The sequence below is a fragment of the Anomaloglossus baeobatrachus genome, chromosome 3 (assembly GCF_048569485.1).
Source record: "Anomaloglossus baeobatrachus isolate aAnoBae1 chromosome 3, aAnoBae1.hap1, whole genome shotgun sequence".
Classification (NCBI taxonomy): Eukaryota; Metazoa; Chordata; class Amphibia; order Anura; family Aromobatidae; genus Anomaloglossus; species Anomaloglossus baeobatrachus.
In genome coordinates, this window is record NC_134355.1 from 26705114 (window position 1) to 26723254 (window position 18141).

The window sequence follows — 18141 nt, forward strand, 5'->3', positions numbered from 1 at the left end:
GGTCAGCACTTTAGTTGCCGCTTACCGCCCGCACAAAAGCGGGTGTGTGGCGCCGGAATCCTGTGCTGGTAGCTCAGTGTCTCCGTTTTCCCGCTCTGCGTGCCGGAATGGCTGCCGGCGTCCAGAGGAGAGGGGCGGGCCGAGGGCGTGCCCGAGACAAGAGCGGGAACCCGGCGCCCACTGTGTCTAGTAAAGGGGGCTGGAGAATGCAAATAAGGCTCCAGCCCTCGGCGCTGCTATAGAACAGCGTCTCTCCCTGTCCCTGAGTGACAGGGTGGGGGCGGGAACGAAGCGGCGCTAGGCCGCAAAAGCCGGGGACTAAAGTTAGAAGCGCCGCCGCCGTAAAAGCGCGGTCGGCGCGTCCCCGGCGCACTACAAGTCGCAGCTGCGCCGCCGCTCCAGGGGCGGTCGGCGCGGAGGTCCCCACACGTAAAGTCCCCCAGTAATCTGCAGGGACTATAAGCCCAGCGCACAGCGCTACAGTCCCCGGCGCACTAGCACACCCAGCAAGCCTGGAGTGTGCGTGGCCTGCCATACGGGGACACAGAGTACCTGAAAGTTGCAGGGCCTTGTCCCTGAACGGCACTCCCGCTCCACATCCAGCAGGTTCTATGGGTCTGTGGATGGAGCCCGGCCTCAGGGCTTGGTGGCCGGAAAGATCCCACTTCCTCAGAGCCCCTCAGGGGGATGGGGAAGGAAAACAGCATGTGGGCTCCAGCCTCCGTACCAGCAATAGGTACCTCAACCTTACAAACCACAAGTGGGGTGAGAAGGGAGCATGCTGGGGGCCCTAGTATGGGCCCTCTTTTCTTCCATCCGATATAGTCAGCAGCTACTGCTGACTGAACAGTGGAGCTTATGCATGGATGTCTGACCTCCTTCGCACAAAGCAGAAAACTGGTGAGCCAGTGATCCCACTGGGGGTGTATAGCCAGAAGGGGAGGGGCCTTACACTTTTTAGTGTAATTGCTTTGTGTGGCCTCCGGAGGCAGTGCTATACACCCAATCGTCTGGGTCTCCCAATGGAGCGCCGAAGAAATGACAAAATACAGACTAAAAAGCCTCTTACCCCGGCGATCGCCTGCGCCAGTAACGTCTTCCCGCATCCCGGGGGACCGTGTAACAGAAATCCGCGGGGCGGCACCACCCCCAGGTGCTGATACACTTCAGGGTGACGCATATGAATCAGCAGCTTGCAGACATCCTGTAAAGAGTGAGAAACCGCGGAAAAGATAAGTGTTCTGCAGCAGCCGAGGTGTAATATAAGGCTCCGCAGCAGCCGAGGTGTAATATAAGGCTCCGCAGCAGCCGAGGTGTAATATCATGAGGCTCTGCAGCAGCCGAGGTGTAATATGAGGCTCCGCAGCAGCCGAGGTGTAATATGAGGCTCCGCAGCAGCCGAGGTGTAATATAAGGCTCCGCAGCAGCCGAGGTGAAATATCATGAGGCTCCGCAGCAGCCGAGGTGTAATATCATGAGGCTCCGCAGCAGCCGAGGTGTAATATGAGGCTCCGCAGCAGCCGAGGTGTAATATGAGGCTCCGCAGCAGCCGAGGTGTAATATGAGGCTCCGCAGCAGCCGAGGTGAAATATCATGAGGCTCCGCAGCAGCCGAGGTGTAATATCATGAGGCTCCGCAGCAGCCGAGGTGTAATATGAGGAGGCGCAGCAGCAGCCGAGGTGTAATATGAGGAGGCGCAGCAGCAGCCGAGGTGTAAGATCATGAGGTTCCGCAGCAGCCGAGGTGTAATATAAGGCTCCGCAGCAGCCGAGGTGTAATATGAGGAGGCGCAGCAGCAGCTGAGGTGTAATTTCATGAGGCTCCGCAGCAGCTGAGGTGTAATAGGATGAGGCTCTCCAGGAGCCGAGGTGCAATACGATGAGGCTCTCCAGGAGCCGAGGTGCAATACGATGAGGCTCTACAGCAGCTGAGGTGTAATAGGATGAGGTTCTGCAGCAGCTGAGGTGTAATATCATGAGGCGGTGTAGCTGTTAAGGTGTAATATCATGAGGCTCCGCAGCAGCTGAGGTGTAATATCATGAGGCTCTGCAGCAGCTGAGGTGTAATATCATGAGGCTCTGCAGCAGCTGAGGTGTAATATCATGAGGCTCTGCAGCAGCTGAGGTGTAATATCATGAGGCTCTGCAGCAGCTGAGGTGTAATATCATGAGGCTCTGCAGCAGCTGAGGTGTAATATCATGAGGCTCTGCAGCAGCTGAGGTGTAATATCATGAGGCTCTGCAGCAGCTGAGGTGTAATATCATGAGGCTCTGCAGCAGCTGAGGTGTACTATCATGAGGCTCTGCAGCAGCTGAGGTGTAATATCATGAGGCTCTGCAGCAGCTGAGGTGTAATATCATGAGGCTCCGCAGCAGCCGAGGTGTAATATAAGGCTCCGCAGCAGCCGAGGTGTAATATCATGAGGCGGTGTAGCAGCCGAGGTGTAATTTCATGAGGCGGTGTAGCAGCCGAGGTGTAATATCATGAGGCTCTCCAGCAGCCGAGGTGTAATACGATGAGGTTCTGCAGCAGCCGAGGTGTAATAGGATGAGGTTCTGCAGCAGCTGAGGTGTAATAGGATGAGGTTCTGCAGCAGCTGAGGTGTAATATCATGAGGCGGTGTAGCTGTTGAGGTGTAATATCATGAGGCTCCGCAGCAGCCGAGGTGTAATAGGATGAGGTTCTGCAGCAGCTGAGGTGTAATAGGATGAGGTTCTGCAGCAGCTGAGGTGTAATAGGATGAGGTTCTGCAGCAGCTGAGGTGTAATATCATGAGGCGGTGTAGCTGTTGAGGTGTAATATCATGAGGCTCCGCAGCAGCCGAGGTGTAATAGGATGAGGCTCCGCAGCAGCCGAGGTGCAATACGATGAGGTTCTACAGCAGCCGAGGTGCAATACGATGAGGCTCTCCAGGAGCCGAGGTGCAATACGATGAGGCTCTACAGCAGCCGAGGTGTAATAGGATGAGGTTCTGCAGCAGCTGAGGTGTAATAGGATGAGGTTCTGCAGCAGCTGAGGTGTAATAGGATGAGGCTCTACAGCAGCTGAGGAGTAATAGGATGAGGTTCTGCAGCAGCTGAGGTGTAATAGGATGAGGTTCTGCAGCAGCTGAGGTGTAATAGGATGAGGTTCTGCAGCAGCTGAGGTGTAATAGGATGAGGTTCTACAGCAGCCGAGGTGCAATACGATGAGGCTCTGCAGCAGCCGAGGTGAACTACGATGAGGCTTTGCAGCAGCCAAGGTGTAATACGAGGAGGCTCTACAGCAGCCGAGGTGTAATACGATGAGGTTCTGCAGCAGCCGAGGTGTAATATCATGAGGCGGTGTAGCTGTTGAGGTGTAATATCATGAGGCTCCGCAGCAGCCGAGGTGTAATATCATGAGGCTCCGCAGCAGCCGAGGTGTAATATCATGAGGCTCCGCAGCAGCCGAGGTGTAATATCATGAGGCTCCGCAGCAGCCGAGGTGTAATATCATGAGGCTCCGCAGCAGCCGAGGTGTAATATCATGAGGCTCCGCAGCAGCCGAGGTGTAATATCATGAGGCTCCGCAGCAGCCGAGGTGTAATATCATGAGGCTCCGCAGCAGCCGAGGTGTAATATCATGAGGCTCCGCAGCAGCCGAGGTGTAATATCATGAGGCTCCGCAGCAGCCGAGGTGTAATATCATGAGGCTCCGCAGCAGCCGAGGTGTAATATCATGAGGCTCCGCAGCAGCCGAGGTGTAATATCATGAGGCTCCGCAGCAGCCGAGGTGTAATATCATGAGGCTCCGCAGCAGCCGAGGTGTAATATCATGAGGCTCCGCAGCAGCCGAGGTGTAATATCATGAGGCTCCGCAGCAGCCGAGGTGTGATATCATGAGGCTCCGCAGCAGCCGAGGTGTAATATCATGAGGCTCCGCAGCAGTTGAGGTGTAATATCATGAGGCTCCGCAGCAGCCGAGGTGTAATATCAGGAGGCTCCGCAGCAGCCGAGGTGTAATATCATGAGGCTCCGCAGCAGCCGAGGTGTAATATCATGAGGCTCCGCAGCAGCCGAGGTGTAATATCATGAGGCTCCGCAGCAGCCGAGGTGTAAAGCAGCCGAGGTGTAAAGCAGCCGAGGTGTAATATCATGAGGCTCCGCAGCAGTTGAGGTGTAATATCATGAGGCTCCGCAGCAGCCGAGGTGTAATATAAGGAGGCTCCGCAGCAGCCATGGTGGGTTTAATACATCTCATACAGCAATCCAATATAATATAACTAGATGTCATCATCATCCATTTCTATCTTTGTCACTTCCAATACAGCACAATGCCCACTGCAGAGCGGATACGTACGGTCAGCGTGGCGTCATTTCCTCCAACATCTTCAAAGCGAACAAACGACTTCTGCAACTCAATGGTTTCTGCTATAAACAGAAATCACACAGGAAATCAGAAATATAAAAGCAGAAGAAGAGCCACAGTCTATAGTACAAAGAAGAAGGGAATTTTGTTTACTTACCGTAAATTCCTTTTCTTCTAGCTCTAATTGGGAGACCCAGACAATTGGGTGTATAGGCTATGCCTCCGGAGGCCGCACAAAGTATTACACTCAAAAGTGTTAAGCCCCTCCCCTTCTGCCTATACACCCCCCGTGCTCCCACGGGCTCCTCAGTTTTGGTGCAAAAGCAAGAAGGAGGAAAAAGAATTATAAACTGGTTTAAAGTAACATCGATCCGAAGGAATATCGGAGAACTGAAACCATTCAACATGAACTACATGTGTACACAAAAAAACAGGGGCGGGTGCTGGGTCTCCCAATTAGAGCTAGAAGAAAAGGAATTTACGGTAAGTAAACAAAATTCCCTTCTTCTTTGTCGCTCTATTGGGAGACCCAGACAATTGGGATGTCCAAAAGCAATCCCTGGGTGGGTAAAATAATACCTCGTAAGAGAGCCGTAAAACGGCCTTTTCCTACAGGTGGGCAACCGCCGCCTGAAGGACTCGCCTACCTAGACTGGCATCCGCCGAAGCATAGGTATGCAACTGATAGTGTTTCGTGAAAGTGTGCAGGCTCGACCAGGTAGCCGCCTGACACACCTGCTGAGCCGTATCCTGGTGTCTCAAAGCCCAGGACGCACCCACGGCTCTGGTAGAATGGGCCTTCAGCCCTGAGGGAACCGGAAGCCCAGCCGAACGGTAAGCTTCGATAATTGGCTCCTTGATCCACCGAGCCAGGGTTGATTTGGAAGCCTGTGACCCTTTACGCTGGCCAGCGACAAGGACAAAGAGTGCATCCGAGCGGCGCAGGGGCGCCGTACGAGAAATGTAGAGTCTGAGTGCTCTCACCAGATCTAACAAGTGCAAATCCTTTTCACATTGGTGAACTGGATGAGGACAAAAAGAAGGTAAGGAGATATCCTGATTTAGATGAAAGGGGGATACCACCTTAGAGAGAAAGTCCGGAACCGGACGCAGAACCACCTTGTCCTGGTGAACAACCAGGAAAGGGGCTCTGCATGACAGCGCTGCTAGCTCAGACACTCTCCGAAGTGAAGTGACTGCTACTAGGAAAACCACTTTCTGCGAAAGGCGTGAGAGAGAAATATCCCTCATTGGCTCGAATGGTGGTTTCTGAAGAACCATCAGCACCCTGTTCAGAATCCAGGGTTCTAACGTCAGCTTGTAAGAAGGAACGATGTGACAAACCCCCTGCAGGAACGTGCGTACCTGTGGAAGTCTGGCTAGGCGCTTCTGGAAAAAACACAGAGAGCGCTGAGACTTGTCCCTTAAGGGAGTTGAGCGACAAACCCTTTTCCAGTCCAGATTGAAGGAAGGACAGAAAAAATGGGCAAGGCAAATGGCCAGGGAGAAAAACCCTGAGCAGAGCACCACGACAGGAAAATTTTCCACGTCCTGTGGTAGATCTTGGCGGACGTTGGTTTCCTAGCCTGTCTCATAGTGGCAATGACCTCTTGAGATAACCCTGAAGACGCTAGGATCCAGGACTCAATGGCCACACAGTCAGGTTGAGGGCCACAGAATTGAGATGGAAAAAACGGCCCTTGAGATAACAAGTCTGGTCGGTCTGGTAGTGCCCACGGTTGGCCGACCGTGAGATGCCACAGATCCGGGTACCACGACCTCCTCGGCCAGTCTGGAGCGACGAGGATGACGCGGCGGCAGTCGGCCCTGATCTTGCGTAACACTCTGGGCAACAGTGCCAGCGGAGGAACACATAAGGGAGCTGAAACTGCGACCAATCCTGAACTAAGGCGTCTGCTGCCAGAGCTCTGGGATCTTGAGACCGTGCCATGAACGTCGGTACCTTGTTATTGTGCCGGGACGCCATGAAGTCGACGTCCGGCACCCCCCAGCGGCAACAGATCTCCTGAAACACGTCCGGGTGAAGGGACCATTCCCCTGCGTCCATGCCCTGGCGACTGAGATAATCCGCTTCCCAGTTTTCCACGCTTGGAATGTGAACTGCAGAGATGGTGGAGGCCGTGGCTTCCACCCACATCAAAATCCGCCGGACTTCCTGGGAGGCTTGCCGACTGCGTGTGCCGCCTTGGTGGTTGATGTATGCCACCGCTGTGGAATTGTCCGACTGAATTCTGATCTGCTTGCCTTCCAGCCACTGCTGGAAAGCTTTCAGGGCAAGATACACTGCCCGTATTTCCAGAAAATTGATCTGAAGCGAGGACTCTTGCTGGGTCCACGTACCCTAAGCCCTGTGGTGGAGAAAAACCGCTCCCCACCCTGACAGACTCGCGTCCGTCGTGACTACTTCCCAGGATGGGGGTAGGAAAGATTTCCCCTTCGCTAATGAAGTGGGAATAAGCCACCACCGAAGGGAAGCTTTGGTCGTCTGAGAGAGGGAGACGATCCTGACGAGGGACGTCGGCTTCCTGTCCCATTTGCGTAGGATGTCCCATTGAAGGGGACGCAGGTGAAATTGCGCGAAAGGGACTGCCTCCATTGCTGTCACCATCTTCCCCAGGAAGTGCGTGAGGCGCCTCAAGGGGTGTGACTGGCCTTGAAGGAGAGATTGTACCCCTTTCTGTAGTGACTGCTGCTTGATCAGCGGAAGCTTCACTATCGCTGAGAGTATGAAACTTCGTGCCAAGATATGTCAGCGATTGGGCCTGTGTCAGATTTGACTTTGGAAAATTGATGATCCACCCGAAACCCTGGAGAGTCTCCAGGGTAGCGTCAAGGCTGCGTTGGCATGCCTCTATAGAGGGTGCCTTGATCAGCAGATCTTCCAAATACTGGATCACCGTGACCCAGGGAGTGTAGAAGCGCTACTACAGTAGCCATAACCTTGGTAAAAACCCGTGGGGCTGTTGCCAGGCCGAACGGCAGTGCCACGAATTGCAGGTATTCGTGTCCTATGGCGAAGCGCAAGAAGTGCTGGTGCTCTGGAGCAATCGGTACGTGGAGATAAGCATTTTTGATATCGATTGATGCAAGGAAATCTCCTTGGGACATTGAGGCGATGACGGAGCGGAGGGATTCCATCCGGAACCGCCTGGTTTTTACCCGTCTATTGAGCAGTTTCAGGTCCAGGACCGGGCGGAAAGACCCGTCCTTCTTTGAGACCACCAACAAGTTGGAGTAAAAACCGTGGCTCTGTTGCTGAAGAGGAACAGGGATCACCACTCCTTCAGCCGTCAGAGTGCGCCGCGCCTGCAGAGGAGCCTCGGCTCGCTCGGGAGGCGGGGATGACCTGAAGAATCGAGTCGGGGGACGAGAGGTAAACTCTATCTCGTAACCGTGAGACAGAATAACTCTCACCCAGCGGTCTTTTATTTGTGGCAGCCCGGTGTCGCAAAAGCGGGAGAGCCTGCCACCGACCGAGGATGCTACTAGCGGAGGCCGAAAGTCATGAGGAAGCCGCTTTGTTAGCGGCGCCCCCGGTGGTCTGTTTAGGACGTGACTTAGACCGCCATGCATCAGAGCTCCTTTGTCTTTCTGAGACCTTGTGGACGAGGAGAATTGGGACCTGCCCGCGCCCCGAGAGGAGCGAAACCTCGACTGCCCTCTCCTCTGTTGGGATATGTTTGGTTGGGACTGGGGTAAGGATGTATCCTTTCCCTTGGATTGTTTGATGACTTCATCCAGACGCTCGCCAAACAACCTGTCGCCACAAATTGGCAAACTGGTTAAGCGCTTTTTTGGAAGCAGAATCTGCCTTCCATTCCCGTAGCCATAAGGCCCTGCGGAGTACCACCGAATTGGCGGCCGCAACCGCCGTACAGCTCGCAGAGTCCAGGACAGCACTAATAGCGTTGCCGAGGTTTGGGAGGTAATGGATGCCACTTGTGGCGCGGCCGTGCATGTGGCTGCTTCAATTTGCGCTTGACCTGCTGAGATAGCTGGTAGCGCCCATACGGCTGCGAATGCTGGGGCAAAAGAAGCTCCGATAGCTTCATAGATGGATTTCAACCAGAGCTCCATCTGCCTGTCAGTGGCATCTTTGAGCGAGGCTCCATCTTCCACTGCAAGTATGGATCTAGCTGCCAGTCTGGAGATTGGAGGATCCACTTTGGGACACTGAGTCCAACCTTTAACCACGTCAGGTGGAAAAGGACAACGTGTATCCTTAAGGCGCTAAGAAAAAACGCTTATCTGGACAAGCATGATGATTCTGGACTGCCTCTCTGGAATCAGAATGGTCTAGAAACATACTCGGTGTACGCTTGGGGAACCTGAAGCGGAATTACTCCTGCTGAGAATCAGACTCCTCCGCCGGAGGAGCTGAGGGAGAAATATCCAGCATTTGATTGATGGACGCAATGAGATCGTTCACTATGGCGTCCCCGTCTGGAGTATTAAGATTGAGAGCGCCCTCAGGATCAGAATCCTGATCAGCTACCTCCGCATCATCAACCGGAGATTCCCCCCGCTGAGACCCTGAACAACATGATGTCGAGGGAAATTCTAAGCGAGCCCGCTTAGTCGGTCTGGGGCTGGGGTCTAAGTCAGAACCCTCAGCCTGGGATGTATGAGATACCCCGGGAGGACATTGTTGGTCCAATTGAGGGGGGCCAGGGAACAATGATTCAACAGAGTCCCTTTGCTGAGATACCGGCCTGGACTGCAAGGCTTCTAGTATCTCAGCCATAGTCTCAGAGAGTTTTGCAAACTCCATCCCCGTCACTAAGGACCGTGTCAACAGGTGTCTCCCCCTGGGCCCCTCTTAGCAGATGCTCTGGCTGAAGAAGAAAGTCACAGGGGCCACACATTGCACACAATGAGGGTCAATGGGACCTGCCGGCAGCTGGGTCGTACAAGCGGCGCAGGCAGCCTAATAATCCTGTTTTTTGGCACCCCTGTCTTTGTGGGCGCCATGCTATTGTTTTCCCTGATTAACACAAAAGGGTAAATAGCCATAATGAACTGTGCTCATACAGTGTAAAGTATATAGTAATAACACAGAATGTATCAATACACTACAGCACCATGGGGCTAACACCACATGTGCTGCTTACCAGCCGCCTAAAGCGGTTGTGAGGCCACCAGAGACCGTGTCTGGGTTTCCCAGGGTTAATCCCTCTCTGCAGCGTCGGAGGAGCTGACAGGAATGGCTGCGGCGTCCTGACGAGAGGAGGGAGCCGTGGGCGTCTCACACAGTGCACAGTGAGGGGAGTGGAGTATGCAAAGCATGCTCCAGCCCTCATGCTGCTCGTTTGTCCCTCTCTTCCGTGCAGCGTCCCGCCCTTCCCCCTGCCTGTCAGGGCTGAGGGCGGGAAAAAGGAAGCTAGGCTGCAAGAAAGCCGGGGACTCGAGTATAAGCGTCGCCGCCGTAAAAGCGCGGCCGACGCCGAAGTCCCTGGCGAACTACAAGTCCCAGCCGCGCCGCAGTTTCACATGGCAGCGGCGGTTAGCGCGGTAGCCCCTACATATAAACACACTCAGCGACGCTGAGTGTGTAATGGCACATATAGACCCGGTCAGCGCCGCGGTCCCCGGTGCACTAGCACACCCAGCAAAGCTGAGGTGTTGCCGTGCACGGTCCCTACAGGGATACAGAGTACCTTCACGTAGCAGGGCCATGTCCCTGAACGGTATCGGCTCCTATCCATCAGGCTCCACAGGAGTTGTGGATGAAGCACGGTCTCAGTGCCTGGAGACCGATAGGATCCCACTTCACCAGAGCCCTGAGGGGGATGGGGAAGGAAAGCAGCATGTGGGCTCCAGCCTCCGTACCCGCAATGGATACCTCAACCTTAACAACACCGCCGACAAGAGTGGGGTGAGAAGGGAGCATGCTGGGGGCCCTATATGGGCCCACTTTTCTTCCATCCGACCTGGTCAGCAGCTGCTGCTGACCAATCTGTGGAGCTGTGCTGTGCATGTCTGCCTCCTTCGCACAAAGCATAAAAACTGAGGAGCCCGTGGGAGCACGGGGGGTGTATAGGCAGAAGGGGACGGGCTTAACACTTTTGAGTGTAATACTTTGTGCTGCCTCCGGAGGCATAGCCTATACACCCAATTGTCTGGGTCTCCCAATAGAGCGACAAAGAAACAAGAATTGTAAGCCAAGTTCATTATTCTACAAAGAGATACAAGCTACATAAAACATGTATTATACTCCAGAGCTGCACTCACTATTCTGCTGGTGCAGTCACTGTGTACATACATTACATTACTGCTCCTGAGTTACCTCCTGTATTATACCCCAGAGCTGCACTCACTATTCTGCTGGTGCAGTCACTGTGTACATACATTACTGATCCTGAGTTACCTCCTGTATTATACTCCAGAGCTGCACTCACTATTCTGCTGGTGCAGTCGCTGTGCACATACATTACATTACTGATCCTGAGTTACCTCCTGTATTATACCCCAGAGCTGCACTCACTATTCTGCTGGTTGCATTACTCATCTAGGTCTTCTCACCTTTCTTCTTCATCAGAGCGGATCTGATTTCCTCATCTACGTCCTCGGCCGCCGTCTTCTTCTCTCTCCGGGATTTCTTTACTTTTGGCTTTCTTTTCTCAGACTCCAGAATAGACGTCTCCACTGATTTCTATCAGGGAAGGAGAAAAATAATAGTTTTTTGGGTGTTGTTTATACGGCATTTATTGTGCAGGGCTGTTATAGCGGGCAGCTGGGGTCCCGGCCATTAGGAAATGACGATTAAATGCAGCTTTGGATGCGACTAGAGTATGAAATGACCAAGCCAAGTGTTGCATTAGATTTGCACACGCTATGTTTTACCCATCCCCCACCCCTCAGCGATACACAAGGGTCCATTACCTCGTCGTCCTCTGCTCGCTGCCCCCCGTCTCCATCGTCACACAGATCTATGAGGAGGACGTTCTTCTTCAGAGGTTTTCTGGGCGTCTTGTCAATGAACCATCCGGCCCCCGAGGAGCTCAGTTCCATGGCGTCTCCGGATCCCTGGGTTCGGGGGGGTTTGTGTGGGGCGGGGGTACTGGTGACCGGGGTCTCATTTTTGGAGGGGGAGTCCAGGGAGCACTCAGGATTTTCTTTCCGGTACAAGGACAGAAGCGAAGTGTTCATGTGGTTTGTGGACTAGAAATGAAGCAAGAAAACGGATTAATGAGAGAAAAAAAAAAACAGGGAACCCGAGAACAGGGGGGGGGAGACATCGAATCATCAGGATCCGGGAACCCAGAGACAAGAGAAGAGGAAGGAAAACAAGACCCCAAATCTGACACCCCCGAGGATGAGAGTAGAGTGTCAGCTCTTATGTGCAGGGTGGTCTCTCTCCTGTACAGTGTCAGCTCTTGTGTCGAGGGGGTTCTCTCTCCTGTAGAGTGTCAGCTCTTGTGTCGGGGGGGGGGGGGGGGTTCTCTCTCCTGTAGAGTGTCAGCTCTTGTGTCGGGGGGGGGGGGGTTTCTCTCTCCTGTAGAGTGTCAGCTCTTGTGTCGGGGGGGGGGGGGGGGTTTCTCTCTCCTGTAGAGTGTCAGCTCTTGTGTCGGGGGGGGGTTCTCTTTCCTGTAGAGCGTACATTTCCCCCTCTCTATAGTCAGTACTCACGGGCTGATCTGTGTAGTCATCGGTGTCTGTGGAGTCTTCTGAAGGGAATTCCAGATTCCTACATAAAAGAAAATAAAACTCAAATTTTTTTTGTGTTATTTTTTATCATCCGTATCCAACAGACACCACGACTATGTACAGTTGACGTGTCTCTCCCCGTCCACTCCCCACCTTTGCCCGCTTACCCGTTTGATCGCCACCTTTGCCCGCTAACCCGTCCGCTCCCCTTCTCTGCCCCCTAACCCGTCCGCTCCCCTTCTCTGCCCGCTTATCCGTGCCCGCTTACCCGTCCGCTCCCCACCTTTGCCCGCTTACCCGTCCGCTCCCCACCTTTGCCCGCTTACCCGTCCGCTCCCCACCTTTGCCCGCTTACCCGTCCGCTCCCCTTCTCTGCCCGCTAACCCGTCCGCTCCCCACCTTTGCCCGCTTACCCGTCCGCTCCCCACCTTTGCCCGCTTACCCGTCCGCTCCCCACCTTTGCCCGCTTACCCGTCCGCTCCCCACCTTTGCCCGCTTACCCGTCCGCTCCCCACCTTTGCCCGCTTACCCGTCCGCTCCCCACCTTTGCCCGCTTACCCGTCCGCTCCCCTTCTCTGCCCGCTAACCCGTCCGCTCCCCTTCTCTGCCCGCTAACCCGTCCGCTCCCCACCTTTGCCCGCTTACCCGTCCGCTCCCCACCTTTGCCCGCTTACCCGTCCGCTCCCCACCTTTGCCCGCTTACCCGTCCGCTCCCCACCTTTGCCCGCTTACCCGTCCGCTCCCCACCTTTGCCCGCTTACCCGTCCGCTCCCCACCTTTCTCCGCTTACCCGTCCGCTCCCCACCTTTGCTTGCTTACCCGTCCGCTCCCCACCTTTGCCCGCTTACCCGTCCGCTCCCCACCTTTGCCCGCTTACCCGTCCGCTCCCCACCTTTGCCCGCTTACCCGTCCGCTCTCCTCTTTGCCCGCTTACCCATCCGCTCCCCTCTTTGCCCGCTTTGCCAAATGCGATTCCTCCAGATTCTCATCGTCTTCATTTTCATCACAGATAACTTTAAATACTAGAAAAGAAGAAAAAAAATCATGTCGCTAAACACATGTCCAGCACACAAGGTGACCGCTGTGTGTTATATCTGCGTCCCTGCGACCTGGCGTGTGGGCACAGCGCTGCTGATGGCGGCGGGTGCGAGAGAGCGACCCTTCGTGATGCCATCAGCGGCCATACTGTATATGGGCAGAGCAAAGAGCTCACTGACCGGGGTACAATATCTCCTTAAACCGCCATCAGTTGAGGCTTAAAGACAAGTGAAGGAGAACAGTGACGGCCTCCGGAGAGCTGAGACCCCTCCAATCAGTCTAAACCCGTGTACACCAGACGCATCCGCCTCAGAGGGGTAACCCGGCTCCTCACACATCTACATCAGGAGGTGAGCAAGGACGGTAAAGTCACATGACTGCCGGGAATCACTCACTTGTACTATTCATTAGGAAAGAAGGGAATTTTGTTACTTACCGTAAATTCCTTTTCTTCTAGCTCCTATTGGGAGACCCAGACGATTGGGGTGTATAGCACTGCCTCCGGAGGCCACACAAAGCAATTACACTAAAAAGTGTAAGGCCCCTCCCCTTCTGGCTATACACCCCCAGTGGGATCACTGGCTCACCAGTTTTAGTGCAAAAGCAAGAAGGAGGAAAGCCAATAACTGGTTTAAACAAATTCACTCCGAGTAACATCGGAGAACTGAAAACCATTCAACATGAACAACATGTGTACCCGAAAAACCACCAAAAATCCCGAAGGACAACAGGGCGGGTGCTGGGTCTCCCAATAGGAGCTAGAAGAAAAGGAATTTACGGTAAGTAACAAAATTCCCTTCTTCTTCGGCGCTCCATTGGGAGACCCAGACGATTGGGACGTCCAAAAGCTGTCCCTGGGTGGGTAAAGAAATACCTCATGTTAGAGCTGCAAGACAGCCCTCCCCTACGGGGAGGCAACTGCCGCCTGCAGGACTCTTCTACCTAGGCTGGCGTCCGCCGAAGCATAGGTATGCACCTGATAATGTTTGGTGAAAGTGTGCAGACTCGACCAGGTAGCTGCCTGGCACACCTGTTGAGCCGTAGCCTGGTGTCGTAATGCCCAGGACGCACCCACGGCTCTGGTAGAATGGGCCTTCAGCCCTGATGGAACCGGAAGCCCAGCAGAACAGTAGGCTTCAAGAATTGGTTCTTTGATCCATCGAGCCAGGGTGGCTTTGTAAGCCTGCGACCCTTTGCGCTTACCAGCGACAAGGACAAAGAGTGCATCAGAGCGGCGCAGGGGCGCCGTGCGGGAAATGTAGATTCTGAGTGCTCTCACCAGATCTAACAAATGTAAATCCTTTTCATACCGGTGAACCGGATGAGGACAAAAAGAAGGTAAGGAGATATCCTGATTAATATGAAACGAGGATACTACCTTAGGGAGAAACTCCTGAATGGGGCGCAGCACTACCTTGTCCTGGTGGACCACCAGGAAGGGAGCCTTGGATGACAGCGCCGCTAGCTCAGACACTCTCCGAAGAGACGTGATCGCTACCAGAAAGGCCACTTTCCGTGATAGTCGAGAGAGTGAAACATCCGTCAGAGACTCGAAAGGCGGCTTCTGGAGAGCAACTAGTACCCTGTTCAGATCCCATGGATCTAACGGCCGCTCGTACGGGGGGACGATATGACCAAACCCCCTGCAGGAACGTGCGTACCTGCGGACGTCGTGCTAGACGCTTCTGAAAAAAACACCAATAGCGCCGAGACTTGCCCCTTAAGGGAGCCGAGCGACAAGCCCTTTTCCAACCCAGATTGCAGGAAGGAAAGAAAAGTAGGCAATGCCAATGGCCAGGGGGACACTCCTTGTACAGAGCACCAGGAAAAGAAAATCTTCCACTTCCGTGGTAGATCTTAGCAGACGTGGGCTTCATAGCCTGTCTCATGGTGGCAACGACCCCGTGGGATAATCCTGAGGACACTAGGATCTAGGACGCAATGGCCACACAGTAGGTTCAGGGCCGTAGAATTCAGATGGAAAAACGGCCCTTGGGACAGTAAGTCTGGCCGGTCTGGTAGTGCCCACGGTTGACCGACCGTGAGATGCCTGTCGCCAGAGCTCTTTGATCGTCATGAAAACCGGGACCTTGCTGTTGTGCCGATTCGTGAAACCCGTCCGGGTGCAGAGACCATTCTCCTGCGTCCACGCCCTGGTGACTGAGGAAGTCTGCTTCCCAGTTTTCTACGCCCGGGATGTGAACTGCGGATATGGTGTATGCTCTGTCTTCCACCCCTAGCAGAATCCGGCGGACTTCCTGGGAGGCTCGCCGACTGCGTAGTCCGCCTTGGTGGTTGATGTATGCCACCGCTGTGGATTGTCCGACTGAATTCGGATCTGTTTGCCTTCCAGCCACTGCAGGAAGTCTTGCAGGGCCATATGCACTGCCCAGAGCTCCAGACAATTGATCTGAAGAGTGGACTCCTCTGAAGAGAGTCCTTGATCGTCTGAGAAAGGGGGACGTTCCTGTGTAGGGACATCGACTTCCCCTCCCATTAGCGAAGAATGTTCTATTGAAGTGGACGCAGATGAAACTGCGTGAAAGGGACTGCCTCTGGATGAGGTGTCTCCTTGAAGGAGAGACTGCACCCCCGTCTGTAGTGACCGCTGTTTGTCCAGTGGAAGCTTCACCATCGCTGAGAGAGTGTGAAACCCCAAGCTAAGATATGCCAGCGATTGGGTTTAACTTTGAAAAGTTGAGGACCCACCCGAAACTCTGGGAAGTCTCCAGCGCCATGTTCAGGCTGTGTTGGCATGCCTCTTAAAAGAGTGCCTTGACAAGTAGATGGTCTAAGTAAGGGATCACAGGGTGACCCTGAGAGTGCGGGAGTGGTCCCACTGCTGCCATGAACTTGGTGAAAACCCGTGGGGCTGTCGCCAGACCGAAGGGTAGGGCTACGAACCGAAGATGCTCGTCTTCAATAACGAATCGTAGCAAGCGCCGGTGCTCTGGAGCAATCGGCACGTGGAGATAAGCATCCTGATGTCTATTGATGCTAGGAAATCTCCTTGAGACATTGAGGCAATGACGGAGCGGAGGGATTCCATCCGGAACCGCCTGGTTTTCACGTGCTTGTTGAGCAGTTTAAGGTCCAGAACGGAACGGAAGGAGTCGTCCTATTTTGTCACCCCGACCAGATCGGAGTAAAAAGTGTCTCTTGTTCCTGAGGAGGAACCGGGATTACGACTCCTACTGCCTGCAGAAGAGCCTCGGCTCGGCCGGTGAGGAAGTTTTTGCGACAAACTGTCTCTCACCCACCGGCCATTGACCTGTGGCAGTTAAATGTCGCTAAAGCGGGGGAGTCTGCCACCGACCGCGGACGCGGAGAGAGAGGGCTGAAAGTCATGAGGAAACCGCCTTGGTAGCGGTTCCTCCGGCTGCCTTCTCCGGGCGTGATTGAGCCCGCCAGGAACCTGCGCCCCTCTGAGCCTTTTGAGTCCTGTTGGACGAGGGCAATTGGGACGTGCCCGAGCCTGGGAAGGACCGAAACCTCGACTGTCCCTTCTCCTGATGGGTCTTGTTTGATAGCTGGGGTAAGGAAGAATCCGTACCCTTGGACAGTTGAATGATTTAATCCAACCGCTCACGAAACAGTGTGTCACCAGATAAAGGCAATCTGGTTAAGCACTTTTGTGGAAGCAGCATCTGCTCCAATCCCTTAACACTAGGAGCGTAACAACACGGAGTTGGCGGACGCCACTGACGTACGGCTCGTAGAGTCCAGGACAGCATAAACAGCTTGAGTCGCAATGCCGACATTGCGAGGTGAAGGACGCTACTGCGGCCAAGATGTACATGTGACCGCGTCCCTCTGCGCAATACTAGCTGAAATAGCTTGGAGTGCCTCTATGGCTGCGAATGCCGGGGCAACCGACCCGCCGATAGGGCTATCTGTCTGTCAATGGCATCTTTAAGTGAAGTCCCATCTTCCACTGCAACTATAGATCTAGCCGCAAGCCTGGAGATTGGGGGATCCACCCTTGGAGCGCCTGAGCACGTCAGGGGGGAAGAGACAACGCGTATCTTCAATACGGTTGGAGAAACGCTTATCGGGATAAGCGTGGTGTTCCTGGACTGCGTCTCTGGAGTCAGAGTGACCAGAAAAGTACTCAATATACGCTTGAGATACCGAAATGGGGATTTCTTCTGCTGTGAAGCTGACCCCTCCACTGGAGGAGTTGAGGGAGAAATACCCAACCTTCCATTGATGGACGCTATAAGATTATTCACTATAGCGTCACCATCCGGTGTATCCGGATTGAGAGCGGTCTCAGGATCAGAGTCCTGAACAGCTACGTCTGCCTCATCATACAGAGAGTACTGTGATGAAGTCGAGGGCCGTTCTTAGGGAGCTCGCTTAGGCCGTCTGGGACTGTCGTCCGTGTCAGAGCCTGCACCCTGGGATGCATGGGACCCTCCTGGAGCCATGATTTGTTTCGAAATCAGGGTGGCCAGGGGCATTGAATCAACATTGCCCAAGGTCTGTCTGGACTGCAAAGTCTGTAAGATGTTAGTCATAGCCACAGACAATATATCAGCGGAAACTGCAACTCCGTCCCTGTCCCTGGACAGGGATCACAGGTGGTTCTTTTGGCCACCTGTAGCAGAGACCCCGTTGAGTAATTGCACACACTGGGGGTCCTGGAACAGTCGCATGCAGTACAAGCAGCATAGAAAGCCTGTGCCTTGGCACCCATGCTTTTTTTTTTTTTTTTGCTGTTGCTGTCTAGCCATCTAGGAGCATTAGCCAAGAATAGCGACCGTACAGTGCAATGTATAGCATACAAGCATGAAGTACAATAAACACTTCAGCACATGCAGTACAAGGAGCATAGAAAGCCTGTGCCTTGGCACCTTTGCTTTTCTGCTGCCGTTGTCTAGTTATTCAGGAGCATTAGCCAGGAAAAGCGACATACAGTGAATGTATAGCATACAAGCATGAAAATAACCACTGCAGCACATGCAATCCAAGCAGCATTGAAAGCTTGTGCCTTAGCACCCTTGCTGTTTGCTGCCGCTGTCTAGCCATCTAGGCGGGTAGACAGCCAAGAATAGCCCTTACAGTGCAATGTAAAGCATACAAGCATAAAGGACACAAGACACT

At 53.9% G+C, this 18141-nt stretch overlaps 1 protein-coding gene across 5 annotated transcripts in view; it reads right to left on the reverse strand.

Annotated features, from left to right (window-relative positions):
* The window catches only part of NVL (nuclear VCP like), a 67543-nt gene that overhangs the window by 41383 nt on the left and 8019 nt on the right, over window positions 1–18141 (reverse strand). For 2 of the 5 annotated variants that reach the window (XM_075339076.1, XM_075339077.1), the window contains exons 4-9: window positions 12932–13019; window positions 11980–12037; window positions 11233–11511; window positions 10873–11002; window positions 4321–4391; window positions 1070–1204 (exon numbers count right to left, since the gene is read on the reverse strand). In XM_075339076.1, the coding sequence (XP_075195191.1) occupies window positions 1070–1204; window positions 4321–4391; window positions 10873–11002; window positions 11233–11511; window positions 11980–12037; window positions 12932–13019 (761 nt within the window). Of the gene's footprint in view, window positions 1–1069; window positions 1205–4320; window positions 4392–4486; window positions 4817–10872; window positions 11003–11232; window positions 11512–11979; window positions 12038–12903; window positions 13020–18141 lie in introns of those variants that run through there. The other 3 variants (XM_075339078.1, XM_075339080.1, XM_075339079.1) reach the window with 3 other exon arrangements.